At 44.7% G+C, this 18,152-nt stretch overlaps 1 protein-coding gene across 4 annotated transcripts in view; it reads right to left on the reverse strand.

Moving 5' to 3' along the window:
- Positions 1-817: 817 nt before the first annotated feature.
- WTIP (WT1 interacting protein) overlaps positions 818-18,152 on the reverse strand; it is a 57,897-nt gene continuing 40,562 nt past the window's right edge. For all 4 annotated transcript variants that reach the window (XM_058155198.1, XM_058155197.1, XM_058155199.1 and 1 more), the window contains 4 exons: positions 11,068-11,198; positions 10,437-10,488; positions 8,056-8,124; positions 818-7,770 (listed from right to left, as the gene is read on the reverse strand). In XM_058155198.1, the coding sequence (XP_058011181.1) occupies positions 7,618-7,770; positions 8,056-8,124; positions 10,437-10,488; positions 11,068-11,198 (405 nt within the window). In that variant the 3' untranslated portion in view covers positions 818-7,617. The remainder of the gene's footprint in view (positions 7,771-8,055; positions 8,125-10,436; positions 10,489-11,067; positions 11,199-18,152) is intronic.

Raw genomic sequence — 18,152 nt, forward strand, 5'->3', positions numbered from 1 at the left:
ATCACAAGGGGGAAAATGGCTGTCAGTTGAGTTTTGTAACACAAATCCATAAATATTCAGAGATTTCTTGGAAAGGGGGCATGTTGACGGATTGTAGACCCTCCTGAGTCCCCTCCCCTTTGTTCTCTCTTCTCTGGTTCTGCCCTTTGAGAAAAGGTTGAGAAGGTCTATGGTCTGCAGGCCAGGTTGGGGGCATTAAATTCCATCTCTCTCTTTAATTTCTAAAGAGCCACTTCATCAAAAAAGAACGATCCTCCCTCCCTCCCTTCCTCTCCCTCCCACTCTTACACACACACACACACACACACACACACCCCACAGAGACAGACATAGAGCAATAGCACTTACACTTAGTATTCCATAGTGCTTTCCAGCCCTCTCTAAGTGGTTTACAGAGTCAGCCTTTTGTCCCCAACAATCTTGGTCCTCATTTTACCCACCTCCAAAGGATGAAAGGCTCTCCACAGCTTTCGTCCAGTCGGAGAGATCCAATCCAAGAGGGGACCTGGATGAAGCCTCCCTCCAGCATTCAATCTCCTGGTTGCTCCCTTGAGCCGACACAGCAGACACGGTCCCCATGGTAGAGGGGTTGTCCTCTCCGGCTTGACCACAATTGCAGATTCCGGTTAATGTCAAATCTGCCCCCGTCTGATGATCTAGGGAAGTAAAACTCTGGACTCCATTTGGTTGAAGTGAAAAGCACTTTTATTAAGAGACACTTACTAATGCAGTAAAGTCAAGCGAAACTAAATTTCCCATGCGCCAATACAAAACTAAACCCCTGGTTCCCCTTAAGCCCCTCCCCACCCCCAAATAGTCTGTCCGTGTGTAGCCAATCTGGCACCACCAAGATGTTTTGGGAAACACCGAGGTATTTGTGCTAGTGAAATTCCACTCTCAGGGTAAACGGCCTTGAAGATGTCAGCCCCAACGCCAGCACGAACTGGATTCCAAAGTGTGCTGTTCTTTCTCAGCTGTCAATTCCCCCGTCCCAATTTCCCATCATCAAAGTATACAGCTTTCTTGCCCATTTGTTCCTCCCTTTCTTGATGGCAGAATGCCAGCAAGGTGCCAAGCCAAAGCTGGTGGATATGACACAAGGAATCTTATCTCCAGTACAGAAGCACTCAGTGTACATACAAAGCAACAGGATCCTCATCACCACCCTGTAAAAGGGGAGACTAAAGAAGATAAGGATAAAGAATACTACTACAGCCAGACTAGATGAGTACATATATACAGACATTAGACGTCACTGTAAGAATTAGGTGTTTAGCAGAGAGATGGTACAAGGGAAGAAAGCTGTCCCTGTGTCTAGTGGTTTGGCCTGCAGTGCCCCTGTAGCGCCATCCCAAGGGAAGGAGTTGAAACAGTTCATGTGTGAGGGGAATGCAGATACCTTCTCAGCTCCCTTTCTGACCTGCACAACGTATCGTCCTTAGGAAAGCGGGGTGGTTGCAATTTATTTTTTTTTGCAGTCCTATCTGTTGGGAGTCTCTATCTTTTTTTGGTTGCTGTCTGAACAGGCACTGTGAGTTGAATCAGTTTAGAGCAGGGGTCTCCAACCTTGGCAACTGGAGTTGCAGTCCACAAGTCTTAAAGTTGCCAAGGTTGGAGACCCCTGGTTTAGAGTGAAGAATTTCTGGAATGATGGTACTGACTACGGAGGTGGAGTCCAGAAAAAGGACTTGTGCATAGATTGTCAGGGATTCAAGATGTAGTGCCAAGTCAAATTGACAGCATCATTTGCCGAACTGTTCGCTTGGAAGGCAAACTGCGAGGGGTCTGAATAGCAAATCCAGGTGGGCCAGCACCAACCTCTCAAAGGTTTTCCTAGCCACAGTTGTCAGAACAATTGGCCTGTAATCATTCAGCTCCCTGAGGGAGGATTTTTAATGAGATGATTAGTAGAGTGCTTGAAGCAAGAAGGGATGTAACACGTCTCCAGTAATTATTTTTAAAAACTGTGTGAAGACCGGGGCCAATTGTTCAGCACAGACCTTCAAGCAGGCAAGAGTTGTTCTGTCTGGGCCTAGTGCTTTTCATCTTTTAGTCTATGAAATAGACCTCACACATCTTTTTCTAAGACCATCAGAGGTGGAGGGCCCAGGGGGATGGAGATCAGTGTAGGAAAATTAGCTACTGTTGGTGAGATGGGATAGGTAGCAGTAGAAGACGAAGAGATCAGAGTCAGACCTACAGTAGAAGACATTCAGGTGGCCTGCCAGTTATTTCTTTTCAATATGGGAGAGAGGTCTGCTGTAGCCAAAGATGTTTTTCAGTTGCAGGTTCAATAGCAAAGGGCTGGGTTATTTTCGGGAAGCCCCTCGGTTACGTCATCAGGCCTTGTGGGATAGACTATCTCCCTGTTGCTCATCTAATCTCTTAGGTGTTTTATGCTTTTTTGCATTTTTAATTTGCTTTTGTTTTACATTTTTTGTTGTATGCTGCCCAGAGTAACTTCTTGTGAGATGGGCAACGTATTAAACAGACAGACGCTGAAAACAACCTGCCTCCAGACAAGAGTAATCATAAAAACTAAAGCCAGATAATCTTGTCACAAATGGCAAGAACAACAGTTCTCCGGAAGTACCTGTCTGTTTTGCAGACCTCTAAGCAATCCTGGAACAGAAGTTGCCTCCAGATGTTGTGAGTGCTCCATCACTGGAGGTATTTAAGAGTCTGGATAGCCACTTGTCTGAAATGGTATAGGTTCTCCTGCTTGAGTAGGGGTTGGACTAGAAGACCTCCAAGGTCCCTTCCAGCTCTCTTCTAGTCTAAAACATTCTAAGCACCAGAAGGCAGGACAAGAAACAATGGATGGAAACTAACCAAGGAGAGAAGCAACCTGGAATTAAGGAGAAACTTCCTAACAATGAGGACAATTAACTAGTGGAACAGCTTGCCACCAGAAGTTGTGGTGCTTCATCATTAGAGGTTTTTAAGAAGAGACTGTAACACAGGGGTCCCCAACCCCTGGGCTGTGAACCACTACTGGGCCTCGAGCCGTTCAGAGCCAGGCCACGGAAGTGGCAGGTGAGTGCGCATGTGCACATCCCCACTGGCGTGAGAATGTGCTCCATTTGCATAAGCAGCAGTGCGTGCGCCCACTTGTGCATTTTGAGTGCGCACACTTTGCTCACCACTCGTGTGGAACCATCCCCTCCCCCATACCAGTCCACAAAGCCAGAAAGTTTGGGGAACTCTGCTGTAACATATATGATGACATAAGAACTAAACTGCTTTAACACAAGTTATTAGTGCTAAATAATTTATTCAGAAAGGAGTGGAATTAATTTTGTATCTTAAATATCTCCCCCAGAAGTTTTCTCTCTCTTCAGCCTCCACTATCACATCCAATTGAGATTTGCAAAATGCCTTGCAATCTCCCCATGGCGCAGCTGCCTGAAGTTTGTAATGGATGGGCGATCCTTCCCCCTCTCGTTTACTTTTCTAGAATTGCTTGGAGTTTCTGGGCTAAAATGACTATAAACAAATATGTAGGATTATTCAAAGAAACATAGAATATTTATTAGGAAATTTTATATGGCTACCCAACTAATTCCCAGTGACAGAAAATAAGTCTAAGAAGGTTAGTATGGCGTCATGTAACAGGTAAGTTGTTCTTATGTCAATTTTTTTTCTATGTAATACAGTATAAAATCAAGAGGTAACTACAAAATGACTTTATTGAAAAAAAGCAGATTATAACATCTAAGGTTAAATGAAATTCTGACTTTTAATATTAAAATAACTTAGGAGAATAGTAAGTAGTTTTTTTAGATAAATAAATCTATATTTCCCAACTTTTAGTCTTCAACAATCATAGAAACCATGTGGTAACACAAAAACTCTGACAAGTTTATGAACTAAAAGTCTGACATTTTAGAAAGATATATACAAACACGGTTAAACTAATATGTTTGCAGATGTAAACTAGACACATAATATACAAATTGGCCATTTTTTAATTTCCTACAAAAGAAAAATTAACATTGGTCCAAGTTCTTGGAAATGAAACCTATATTCTTTTAAAGAAAATGCAAATATTTCTCAAGAAACAAACTTAATTTAAGTCAAATCATATACTCTGGTTATGGCATTAGTTGAATCACAAGAGTTTAATGGGGGCGAAGAAAAGATTTATCTTCTGTAGTTTTGGTTTAACTCAATGGAACTCTCCCATCAATTTTTTAATTTCAAAATTATAAGACAGCCACCCGTTCTGAAACAAATATTTCCCCATCCTTAAATCTCTTCCTCTCCTTTGGAGTCTTAGGTTATGGGGAAGGATGTCTTCCAAATATTTACTTTGTTTTCATTAAGTGCATCGATCTCGCATGCGAATCAATGGAAAGAAAAAGAAAGGAAGCTCTCCCATAAATAATGTTTTGGCACAAATGTTAAAAGCCCTTCATCCCTGTGGAGCCAAACTCTCTGAAGTAAATGTAGAGGTGGCACTGAACTCCCAGTGTTTGTCTGCAGCTTCCACCATCTGGCGTCTCTTGGTGCAGCACCCCGTGTCCTTGGGCACCAGGTGGAGAAATTCCTGCCAAGGAGAAAGGCTGGCAGGCCGCTTCCCTTGGCAGGACTGGTGGGGAAGTGCCATCCCGCCCCCACCCCATGCTTTCAGCAAGAGGCCAGTGGGCAAAGCAGCCAGGCTGCTGTGGGGTAGGGCCAGCCCAGCCCTCGAGGGGGCCCTGGGGTCCACAGTTCAGCCACTATTGATGGGAGGTAGCATGTTTCACATTTTTTGCAGAATCTTTTTTTTCCTTTTTTTTTTGCTGTGTGACACTTTCTAGCTGCTTTCTCCTTAAAGGCCATATTTTTAAAATGAAAAAAAGGCATTGAAAAAAAGAGAACTCTTCAGCTGTGACCATAGTTCAGCAATGGAGGAAAAACAAAAATTAAAACAGCAAAATAGTTTACGAAGGAAATCACCAGGTTGACAAATCTATTTTAAGTATCTAAAAGGTAATCCCCTGAAATATTTTAAACAAATGAAATAGCTGGGTATGTTTGAAAAATAATAGCCTGTGTACATATTTTAGCTGTTATGGTATTTGCAGAAGATTAAGGCAGTAGCAGGAATGGACAAGTTTGACACTAAAATAATCAAGATTCCATAACAGCAGAGGAAGGAGATGTACTTTCCAGAAAGCTCCAGAAATCCATCCGCAAGAGGAAAGAGTGGAACCTTTGCAGTAACATCAAAGGAATCACAATGACTTTCTGGAAACTTCAAAACCTGAAAAGGCCAACGGAACCATCAGGAGCAGCCTTAAAAGGGTTGATCTGATGAGATGGGGAGGGGGCCTCCTTTCAAAGCGCCCCGTTTGGAAGGAACTGCTTACATTCCTTTTGCTCTGACTCACCTGATTCTTCCCTCTTCCCAGCCCTTCAGCCTTGGGAAAGGCTCCTGCTGCAGCCGACAGGACTGTCCGGATAGTCTGGGGGAAGTCAGCCTGGCTGCTCTTCCACGAGGGCCGTTTTTGTACTTTTCAAACAGATTTAGCCATGTTTTTCCATCTGGTTCCCAAAGTGGACTTTCCCTGAAGTTGCTGGAGCACCAACAGCTTCCAGTCTCCAAAGGGCTGATCCAGGTGGTTTTATCAGAAGGAGCGAGTTGAAACGGTTTCAGGGTCAATGTATGCAAGGAATTAATACAACATGGCTGAACCTGAAACGTAAACTGATGTGGTCAGTTTTAATTACATTAATGGCACCACCTTGTCTCAAATAATCAAAATGTAGCTTATTTTTTTAATAGAAAAAGTAAACATTTTCCATATGGAACACAGATTTTCCCAGAGTTGGAAATGTGCTTTAAAAGTCTAGCCAAAATAGAAGTGTAAGACTGCTAACACTTAACACATTATGTCTTATATGTTTTAATTTTTGCTAATAAAAAAAAATCCTCTATGTTCCAAATTAGGTATTTCCCTGCTATACATCTGAGCCAATTTCTTTACATCCAAACACCTAGAAAAAAGACTATTGTTTCCTGAGACTTTTAAAAACTGTTTTGTGACCTACCTAAAAACGTTTTGTATGGTCAAGAGGCCATGGGAATTATCATGCAAGTGCTGTGGATTCAAGTATAATTAACTTGGCCTTTAAAGCTGGGTTATAACCAAGTTGTAAAAAACAAAAAGAGGGAAGCAACTGTTTTAAAAATACCTCTAGAAGAAGTATGTTTGCAAGTCATAGCACAGAGCTGCCATCCCTTAAACCGAAAGAAAGGGAATGTTGTACATTTGCAAGAGTCAGGAGCTCTTCAGGTGAGGAGGAGTCAAGACAATGGCCATCAACACGCAGCTGAAATCGGCATCTTCGTCTGTTGGTCCTTCCTGCAGAAACTCCAAGCTGAAGTTATTAACCGAAGTCCGTTTCAAAAGAGTGACTTTGAGAAGAGCCAAGTGAAGTTTGAAATGCACGGAAGATCCTTCTTGACAAGAGACCCCGTTTCTTTGCCTGTGGTCACCTGGTGGATCCAGCGCAAGAATCCGCTTTCCTTGTACTGTGCAGGGCTTCTGCAGGGAGCCCCAGTGCACCTGGGCCCTGGCAGGTTCTGCTGTTGTTTGAGCAGAATCATTTCCGGGCTCCAGGCTGCCTCTGAACTTCGGGATGCTGGGAAGATTCCCTTCAAAAATAAGTGGTGGCAGGTGCAAAGAAATGGATGGGACAGAAACTCGATTTGGCTGAATTCAAATCTGAATTAAATTTAATGAATAAGCTCATACCACTTGTATATAAATGTTTCCCATTCTGACACATTCACATCTCTGCTGCGGAAGAGCGCTAAGAAAAAAACTGTGGATTGGGAACGGAGCAGCTTTTTCCCGTTTTCCCCATCGGCAGCCCTGCGTTCAGCAAGGCTGCTCTGCAGACAGTTGCTGCCTGTCGGATCCCAGAAAGCTCTGAGGTAACCGGTCTTCCCAGAGGGCCCGCAGCTCTCCTCTTAGCTGTGTCTTCTGCCTCACCTGGAAACACCAAACCTTTCCAAGCACCTGAGAACCATGCCTGACACAGCCTGAAATAGGAATGCTCTCTGTCCTTTCATGCATGGGCTTCCAGCACAGAGTCTCTTGTGTGCTCAACAAAACCCAACAAAAGGCCAAGCTGGAATGCCCACAGGTATCCCCTACAAAGTGGTTCCTTTTAAAAATCACATTCAATTTGGCCATCGCTCTTTTGATGCATGCAACCACCACTGTGCCTCTCAGACTGTAAGAGCCACAAGGTCAGGGTGCAAGGAGGCCTAAAACATGGCGAAAAGTCTTTTGGTCTCTTTCCTGTTGGAAAGCTAATGTTTCTTCTGGGAGCTCAAACAATCAACCATAAAAATGGCAATAAGCCAGTATTAATGGGTAGCCAGGCCAACAGCTCTGACAATGTGCCCTTTTCCCAACCGACCCATGGGTGCACGGCTTTTCAAGTACCAGCCTCATGGAAAGGATCCCTTAGGCAAATTATACCCAAGAGGTGCCCCTGCCATTCCAATCTTACAGGCAATAAATAATGGTGGCTGCTTTGTCTTTCTAGAGAGTCCCTTGTTGAGCCCTCTTCCCAGCAGGGGTCTTCCTCCTGGCCTTGAGTAGATGGGAAGCGGAAGCCTCAGAGCTCCGTGATACGCATGGGGTACCCAGAGGGCGAGTGGGCCGACATTTTAGCGCTCAAGCGCCTGGTGTGACAGGTGTGGCAGAGCAGGTGTCTCTCCAGTGGATAGCATCGGCGGCCCTCCTCGTCATTCAGCTGGAGCCCACAATCCTAAGGAAAAGAAGATCCCCATCCATTAGTGGCCAGTGGACTTACGATACCTGAAGTCAGCTTCAGGGCGGCATGACGACTACAGAGGTCTATGGAGATTCTCAAGTCATCTGGGTCATGGTTGGGCTTTAGGCAAATCAGGAAATAAAAGCAAAACACCCCAGGAATATGCTTCCCCCAACCCTTTTGAACAGATTTCTTTTCCGGGGGGGGGGAGGGGGGAGGACTAGCCCTAAACTGCTCCCTCCCTTCAAGTGGGCTGCCTCAGCAGCTCTTAAGGCTTACCTCGCAGTGGTAACACTCCACATGGTAATCCCTGTCCATTGAAACCACCCGGATAGTCTCCTCGGAACCCTAGTTTGGAGAGACAGCGAAAGAGGGTGAAAACTGGGGAGGTGTCCATCATTGGCTTTCAAGGAAAATAAAGGTACTTTGAAACCTCCCTCTGTAACTATATAAATCCCACCTTGTTATATAAATGCCACAATGAAACCTCTTTCATTTCCCAAATATTTCATTTCCTTCCTTATTTATTTACTTATTTATTAAATTTTTATACCGCCCTTCTCCCAAAGGACTCAGGGCGGTGTACAGCCAAAATAAAACACAATATATATACAATTAAAACCAAAATTTAAAATAGAGCATATTACAAAAAGGCCGATAGTTAAAAATTTAAATATAAAATTTAAAAAATTTAAAACCCCAAAACAATAAAAATACCAGTTTAAAATATTAAAAACTATTATGCCAGTCCTGCTTGAATAAATAAGTACGTTTTTAGCTCACAGCGAAAGGTCCGAAGATCAGGCACTTGACGTAGGCCAGAGGGAAGTTCATTCCAGAGCGTCGATGCTCCAACAGAGAAGGCCCTGCCCCTGGGGGCTGCCAGCCGACACTGTTTGGCGGACGGCACCCTGAGGAGACCCTCTCTGTGAGAGCGTATGGGTCGGTGGGAGGCATAGGGTAACAGCAGGCGGTCCTAAGCCATGGAGCGCTTTAAAGGTGGTAACCAAAATCTTGAAGCGCACCCGAAAGACCACAGGAAGCCAGTGCAGACTACGCAGCAGTGATGTTACATGGGAACCACGAGCGGCTCCCGTTACTACTCGCACAGCCGCATTCTGGACTAACTGTAGCCTCCGGGTGCACCTCAAGGGCAGCCCCATGTAGAGAGCATTGCAATAATCCAACCGAGACATGACCAGAGCGTGAGTGACTGTGCATAAGGCATCCCGGTCAAGGAAGGGACGCAACTGGCGGACCAAGCAAACTTGGTAAAAGGCCCTCCTGGAGACGGCCGCCAGATGTTCATCAAAGGACAGCCGTCCATCCAGGAGGACGCCCAAGTTGCGAACCACCTCCTTTGGGGCCACTAACTCGCTATATAACACCGGGGTGCCGGCATCCACAGCCACTCCGTCTTGGAGGGATTGAGCCTGAGTCTGTTTCTCCCCATCCAGACCCGTACGGCTTCCAGGCACCGGGACAGCACTTCGATAGCTTCCTTGCAAAATTAAGTGCAGAAATTATGGTTCCTGAAGATAGCAAGAGCCCTTAGACTTATATACCACTTCACAGGGCTTTCCAGCCCTCTTTAAGCTGTTTACAGAGTCAGCCTCTTGCCCCCAGAATCTGGGTCCTCATTTTACCCACCTCGGAAGGATGGAAGGCTGAGTCAACCTTGAGCCTCTGAGACTCAAACTGCCGGCAGCAGGCAGTCTGCAGAAGTAGCCTGCAGTCCTGCGCTCTAACCACTGCACCACCACGGCTCATATACTTTCTGTGCAAAATTTGGGCTTGGTCCTATATCTATGATAAGAAAGATAGGAGCCCACATCAGCAGAGTACAGAAAAGAAACACTTTAGGAATCTCATACGACTCATCAGACATTGAGAACTGCTGAGACTGCCCATCCCTTTGGCTTCAGCATGTGCCAACAGAGCCGACTGGGTCAATGTATGATGGAAACCAAGCTAGTGAGCTTCCCTGTGCCTGAGGAGGCAAAGTGCCTGCAGTGAATTGCTCAGTTTAATGGGCATGGAAAGTCTTTCCAGAAGATTGTACCCAAGAAGCTGTTGCCTCTGGATATATCGGGTCTTTTCCCGTGTAAGGTTGAGAGTATCTTGCCGACGTTTTGACGAGGTCTCACCCATCATCTTCAGGCTGGTGCTTTCGGCTTCGTGCTTCTGTGAGCAAATCTTTTTGCTCACAGAAGCATGAAGCTGAAAGCACCAGCCTGAAGATGATGAGTGAGACCTCGTTGAAATGTCACCAAGATACTCTCAACCTTACACGGGAAAAGACCTGAATATGCCAAGACCTACATATATATATGCATGTCACATTTGTCACATAAGAACAAAGCCAAAAACTCCAGCCTGAAGATGATGAGTGAGATCTCATCAAAACGTTGCCTAAATGATGAAAAAAACAAACAAACTAAAAAAAAAAAAACGTTGCCTAAATACTTTCAATCTTACAAGGGAAAAGACCCGAACATACCAAAACCTGCATATAAGCAGTCAAAGGTCAAAGCGGTTTAATTACTAGGCTTGGAGCATAGTGAGAACTCAGCTGCACAGACAAAAAGTTGTGTTTGTAGCCAGCACATAATGGCTGTGCTGAGGCCAAAGTATTAACTGAACGACAAAGAAGAACGTACCTGGACTGGCAAAATAGGCTGGTTGCAGGAAGCACACTTGGGTGCAAAAACCCTAGATTTGGGGAGGGGAGGAAAATAAGTTATATTTTTCTTGAGAAGCAAAGAGAGAAAATAGCAGGCAGCATTTCAACAATTGAGAGCAAACAATGTTAGCTAATCCCAACCCCATCCCAGGATTGTGCTGCACATTTTTAGACCACACCGTATGAAATTTAAATTCAGCTATGGATTTAAGGATATCCCTCCTTCTAGTCAAAGCAGGATAGCAGAACAAAATGATGATCCCATTAACCTCAGACAATCCCCTCCGACTGAATGGCTGCCATCTAGTGAGACTTATTTGGTCCCCATGTGCCATCACTTTAGAGGGCAGGATTTAATTCATTTCCAAATATCCCTGATGGAAATGTTTAAAAGAAAAAAGAAAACAGCCATTTCAATGTAGCCCCGGTTCCTGTTACATTTTTCAATGCAACATACAGAAACATTGACCACTAGATCCCCTTGCTGTCAGTCCTTAACTGGACTTGATCCTGGATCCTGTCTCCTTTAGCAGCAGCCAACCCTTCCTCATGATCTGAGCCGGGGGTCCCCCTTTTTCCTTTTGCCCTGCAGAGCTCTGCATTCTCACGTGTGATAGTCTTTGACACAGTAAATATTGTTCTCCATATCTACAGTGAAGGGTATGCCATCCAGACATTCATTGCACACCACACAGCGGAAACAGCCAGGATGGTAGGACTTCCCGAGAGCTTGCAAAATCTGAAAAAGAATCACAGGTCACAAATTATGCAAAGTCTCTTCCTGCTTTTGATAATTGGTTTCATGAATGAAGAGACAGTGAATGCCGGGCTTGGGGAAATCATTTGGACAACTAGGAATGACGGCTGGAGTAACTGGCAACTCTTGAGAAGACACGATACAGCTGTCGCTTACCATTCCCTCTCCCTGCGTGCTTTTTTAAAACTTCCCAGCCTAGACAGCAGTGCTGAGTTTCCTAGATTTCTCCAATCCAATCCAAGTACTAATCAGTAGGGATGACTGTTTCTCACTCTGCTCTTCTGCAAATTTTAGAACCAAGTCTGGAATTGCAACCAGCCTTCCTTAGAAGTTTTAGACCTCAGCCCTGTTTTTGTTTGTGGCAACGGCTCCAGGAGAGACAAAAAAGAGATTTTCACCTAACATTGCCTTTAGCAGGCCCAACTCTTTTGATTGGCAGAAGGACTATAATTATCCCTGGATCTTTTTAAGACTGTTCTTGATTTGTATTACATGCTAACTAAAGGAATTTCCAAGTGCTACTTCTTACCGAGAGATTCAAAGCTATCTTTTCTTATTGTCATGCTTTCATTCAGATACCGGTAACGTTCTCCCACCTGTATTAATTAACACAGTTGGAGGTACATTGTCTCAAAGAGTCTTGAGGGGGAAAAAAGATTCCCATCAATAAAATAGAACTGAATAAAGAAAACAACATTGAAAATTAGATCAGACTCTGAAACCCAGATAGCTGGGGAGGTGTGTCATCTTAAGTAAGCCTACAGGAGAAGCAGTGATTGGGAGACACAACACAATGCAACTGAGTGCCCTGGGACTGCCTTCAGCTCTGCTCTGAAAAGTCCAGCACCAGCTCTTATGGCCTCCGTCGTCAACCAAAATCAAGTTTTGGTCCCCTGCGTGGAATGGTTGCCAGATAGCCGGTATGGCTGTATTTCTTCTGAAGATCTGACGAGATTTCTGATGCCTAAGCCAGCAGCAGCACTGCAGATTAGCAATTTCCACTGCTATTATTTCATCATCTGAACAGCAGACTGCAAGAGCAATGTTTGTGGATCACCGATGCCTTCTAGACATTTATGAACTGTAATACATTTGGTAGCAGCTGAAGAGGCAGCAAGAGAAAAGATTTCACCAGATCCTGACCAGAACAGCTCCTCTGGTTGTGCCTCCAGGCTAGAATACGGAATTGAACTGGTTGGTGTAACAAGAGTCATGAAGAAGGCCAGACAAGGAACAATGGATGGAAACTGACCAAGGAGAGATTCAACCTGGAAATAAGGAAACATTTTCTGACAGTGAGAACAATCAACCCATGGAACAGAAGTTGCCATCGGAAGTTGTGGGAGCTTCACCACTGGAGGCTTTCTAGAAGAGACTGGACTGGCATTTCTCAGAAATGGTGTTTGGTCTCCTGCTTGGGCAGGGGGTTGGACTACAGCTACAAGGTCCCTTCCAACTCTGTTAATCTGTTAAATCCACAAATGGGAACCTTAACTGCTGCATCATCATCTGAAAGATTTCTGGGGAACAGTGGTGGCGTCCAGCTTCCGCCTTCACTATGAGAATTTTGATGACATCACTTCCCTTCGGCTTCCTGGTTGACTAACTGTACTCTGGACTCGTTGCTCCTGTGAGTGCCCCCTGGTGGATCCGGAGGAAATTACAAGGATACTGTGCCTGCCTGAGGATTTTGTATTTTTTTTTTTCCTTAATGGCAAAAGGTCAGAGACCAACTGCTGGAGAGATGGAGAGAATTTTGGAAAAGTTATCTAATATGGACAAGAAATTGGATGAAATAAGAGCAGAAATTGTGACTATCCAAAAGGATTTAAAGGATACTCAACAAGTTTCAGCAGAAAACAAGCAGAAAGTGGAAGGTTTGGAGGGTGAGATGCGGGCAGTGCAGAAAAGAGAGGAGACGACAGGCAATGCTGTGCTTGACAACAGATGGAAAAAATGTTTTTTTTCCTGAGGTTTCATATTTTGGAAGAAGTGGACAAAGAAGACTTGAGAGATGTTGTGACTAAATTGTTGGGAGAATTTCTTGGGAGAGGTGTTGATTTCATGAATTGGGATGTGGATCGAGTTTATAGAGTTAATTGCAATATGCACGCATGCAGTTCCCAGAGAGGTTCATGTCAAATTTGTGAGAAGAGAGACGAGAGATGAAATTCTTAGAAAACATAGGAGTGGGGCACTGATTTACAGGGGCAGGAGATAGCCATTCTGAGGCAGATTCCCAGACAGGTACGTGAAAAAGAAAGAAATATTATTTTTGTCAAGCAAATTGTACCAGAAGGAGTGGGCTTCAGATGGCTGATGCCAGAGGGATTGATGATTTTCCGGGAGGGCATTACGAAAAAATCAGTACAATTATGGAGGCTACGGCCTATGTGGAGGAACACAAAGCCTCCTGGAATCAGATGACCCAGGAATTGAAGAAGGGAGGTTATAGATCATGGGCGGAGCGGCTGCCGCTGTTGCGGCCCTGGAGTTGGGTCAGGCTGAACCCAGAGTTCTGAGATCCAAAACTAGGAAGTGATAAAGATATTTGGGATTGTGTTGGTTTTCCTTATTCTCTTTTGTACGATATTCTGTTTATTCTTGACCCTTCTTTATTACGTATTTAAAATTTGCAAACTTAGCTACTTCGTGTTACCTGCTTGCCATATGGCTGTTGTATGTGTTAAAAAATTTGAGTAAAATTCTTATTTTAGATAAGAAAAATGAAAATCATCTGAAAGATTTGTGAAACAAAAGTTCCAACTTATGTAGGGATGACCGATATGAATAAACGTTTATGAAAATTCAATCAGGTCACGGGTCTCCCAACTTGGCAACTTAAAAGACTTGTGGACTTCACCTCCCAGAATTCCCCAACTAGAATAAAGCCCACAAATCGTTGTGTTGACAAATTGGGAGATCCCTGCTTTAGGTCAGTGATGGTAACCCGTGACACACATCAACAGTAATATACCATTATATTTTGGGTGGCATAACTGCATTCACCAACACCTGACAACAACCATTCTTGCAGTGCTAGGCAGCAGAGGCCATGTGAGAATGGGGTGTCCTCTCCCATGGCCTCTGGGGCCTCTGAAAACTGTGAGAATGAGGCATGATTCCACATGGTTTTGGGAGGCTCCAGAGGCCCCGGAAGAGCATTCTCCAAAGCTGCTTCAAGAACGAAGGCACATGCACCCAGTAGCCCCAGGAAGGCTGCAGGGGCCTGACCAACGAAAGAGACTCTTGCCTGAAGGTAAATGGCCCGAGGCTGGTCCTGGGGAATGCTGGACTGCAGGGCAATGACCGGATGGGCCCTGGGGAATGGTGTGAAGGGGCCTTTTTGAAGCACTCTGGCGCTGGAGTTGAACTCGAGCAAGAAAACAAGCTGTACTTTTTCTGGTTGAGTATGAAATATCACAATCTTAATTTTTTTTATTAATTTATTGTACTCAAATATTATGAATACGGAAAAAAAGAAAGGAAAGGTAACTGGTCCACGATTGACCTTTGGTCAACCTTTTTCTAAAACACCAGTTGGAATGAAGGAGAAACACCTGCTGAATCAGAGGGAGCAAACATCCCACTTCTGTGTTTCCAATTGTTCAAATATTGGAAATCAATCATTCTGACCCTTCCAGGCTCGTCTTTACTGCAGTTACATCTGGAAGGACAGAACTAAACAGGGATCCCCCAGCAGAGGGAACAGAATGAGGAATTAAACTAATGAAATAACATGGAATAAATAAAAGTGAAGGAATGCTTTAGAGATTTTAATGGGAATTACACTGTTAAGAATGGAACTAAAGCGCTAAATCTTAATATCAATGGAATTGTGCCGTATCTGAATTTTGAGCTTATAGCTAAATTTCTCTTACGTTACAGTATTCTCTGAATATATTTATTCACTATTTGTTATTTTTTCTTCTTCTTACTACTTCTAATTATGATAACAAAGTTTAATAGGCTTGTTTTGACTAGAAATTGGGCATAAAACCTGTACTCTAAATTCTCTGGGATTTGCAATCTATCATTATGTAAACTGGCTCCTTTCCAAGTATTATAATGACCATTATAATCTCTGGGACCAATTTTAAACTTGTTTTTATTAGAATTATACCTCTTCTTTATGATAATATGTAATTTGCAAGAATTAATAAAAGAAAAAAAGAAAAAATGGTGTGAAGGCTGCTAGTGATTGGAAAAGAATGAATGCCAAAACCACAAAGAAATGAATTTATTAAAGGTGCCTGGGAAAATGTTGGCAGAATTCTGACCAAAAGTTTATTGTGAGCAAAAACTGCCCGGGGGCTTTTATTGGCTGCCAACTGGGGGCATGGAGGTTTCTTTAGAGCAATACCAATGGAGTCAAGCAGGGAGAGAAATGGGGGCTCCGGTGAGGGGACAAGAGGGGCAGCTCCAGGGTCAAAGGTGGAAAGCGGCATCCAGGCTGTGTTGTGAGAGAGAAAGAGAAAAAAACAGAGCCCTGGGAAAGTCCAAAGCCAGGAGCTGATCAGGCGGCCTTTGCCAGCCTCCGTTTCTCTCCTGCTCTCTGCCATGAACCAATGAATCTTGGCAGGAGGCTGTCTGGAAGCCAGATCAGGGGGTGGGGGGTGGGGGGTGGAGGAAGAGGAAAAGGAAATGCCCAGCCTGCAAAAAGTGGACTGGAGCTAATAGTTTGCACAGGAGGTTCAGCAAAGCTGATTGTGGATTGAACTGATGATGGAGACCAAATTCCAGAAAGCAAGTCTTCCTTTCCGTCCAATGCTCTTCCAGGTCTCGGACTTTGCTGTGTGAAATAAAACTTGTATAAATTCTGAATTTATGGTGGGCCCCTGGCTGGGGCTGCAGGGAGAGGGGCAGTGGGAGGAGGGCTCTGGAGCCCCTCCCAGAGCCAGAGATTGTGGGTGGGTGGGTGGGTGGGTGGGTGGGTGTGGGGGGGCACAGAGCAAAGACAAATTGGGGTGAAGGAGGATGTAAGTTTTATCCTCAACATTCCTGAATCAAGTATTAATTCATGTCAGAGTTTTTTCTCCTTTTCTCTGACTGTCAAATGGAAGAGAGAAACAAGAGATCCCAACAAGAAAGACGGCCTCTTTTCCTTCCTTTCAACCCTGTGCTAGAGATTGAAAGCCACAAAAGCTTATAAGTGTCACTGTGGGCCAGTTGCACACAACCTCCCCCACAGGGCTGTTGTGGGTGAAAAAGGAATGCTACACTTTGAGCTCCCAAATGAAAGGCAGGAGGGAAACCTAATAAATGACCAAATGTAGCAATTGCACTGAAGACTTATATACTGCTTCACAGTGCTTTGCAGCCCCCTCTAAGCAGTTTACAAATGTCAGCGTCTTGCCCCCAACAATTTCGGCCCTCGTTTTACTGACTCAGAAGGATGGAAGGCTGAGCCAACCTTGAGCCGGTCAGGATTGAACTGCTGGCAGTTGGCAGAATTAGCCTGCAATAATGCATTCTAACCACTGCGCCACCAGCGCTCTTGCAAACAATGAAAAGTGAGGAATAGCAGCGGAGAAAGTGGGGGGCTCTGTGAGGGTCCTTTGCTGTCCATGACTAGACATACCACTTAGCATATCTGGACACAATGCTTTCCTGCAGCTCACACACCCTCCCCACTAGAGAGTGTTGCACCTCACCCTTCCGGAACTTGCAAGGTGGTCGTCTAAATAGGCCTTTGATGCTCAGTCCTTTAATACTTGGTTTAAGCAAAAGATTATAATCTGCAAGGCAGAACGAAACCTTCGCCTCCTTCCAAAAGTCCTTACATTACTTTCAACCAGCTGCTGTTTCAGTTTGTTCCTCCTCTTCCAGCTGCTTACCAAACTCTGGCAAAGATCCCAGCAGGAACTCCCCCCACCCCAAAAAAGTGCTGCTCACTGCAGCTTGGGGTCCCCCCAGCAGTTGACTTGCCCCCTTGAAAGAGCTGCCAGTCTTCAAACGTCACCTCCACTTCCTCCAAATCTGTCTTAGCGTTTTGCTTTTGTAAGCAAAGGTCCTAGAGAGGCAAGGTTGCCTCTGGTCCTTGAACACCTCCAGTTATTGCCGCCGCACTGCTGGCCTGAATGCTTGTGAGTAAAATGGTGAGTGTATGAATGCTTAAAGGAAAGCGGAAGGGAGGGGGGAGAGCTACTTTTCCCAATCCCACCGTCACCCCCTCCCATGCTCCTAAAGGAAGCCAGAGTCTCCCAGAGAGCTGGCCAGAGAAGGGCGGAGCGCTCAAGTGGGCATCCCCAGGGAGAGGCAGGAGGAAGCCCTCAAGAGGCAGAAGCCTTGCTGGAGAGCAGAATGGGCGCTGGAGGCAGAGGGGAGGGGGGGAGGGGAGGGGGCTGCAGACAGAGATTGTCTGCCATGAAGGGAGAGGATGCAATCGGATTCTGGCAACTTTGCAGAGACTCCCCAGGGAGGTATCATTCCTGAAGGGCTCTAGGACAATTCGCCCCAGTCAGCTCGCTGCAGGACAAGAGTTACATCACATTGAAGAAATGGTGGAATAGAATCATTAAAGAAAGGATGCAAAAGGAGGGACAGAATGAAATGTGAATGAGAAAAAATAAAATATTTTTTTTAATTATTTAAAATAATTAAATTGAATTGTTGAATTGTCTCACAGCAATTTGGCTGTGGCCGAGTTGTCCCATTCGGTTTCTAGAGAGGCCCGCCTGGCCTGATCTTTCAACACTTGCTGAAGCACAATCCATCTGGCTAACAGAGTAAGAGCGTTGGAAGGGATCTTGGAGGTCTTCTAGTCCAGCCCACTGCTCAAGCATATACCATTCCAGACAAATGGCTGTCCAATCTCTTCTTAAAACCCTCCAGTGATAAGAGCACCCACAACCTTTGGGAGATTAACTGATCTCGCTAATAGGAAATTTCTCCTTAATTCTAGGTTGGATCTCTCCTTGATACTTTTCCATCCGT

The sequence above is a fragment of the Ahaetulla prasina genome, chromosome 12 (assembly GCF_028640845.1).
Source record: "Ahaetulla prasina isolate Xishuangbanna chromosome 12, ASM2864084v1, whole genome shotgun sequence".
Taxonomy (NCBI): Eukaryota; Metazoa; Chordata; class Lepidosauria; order Squamata; family Colubridae; genus Ahaetulla; species Ahaetulla prasina.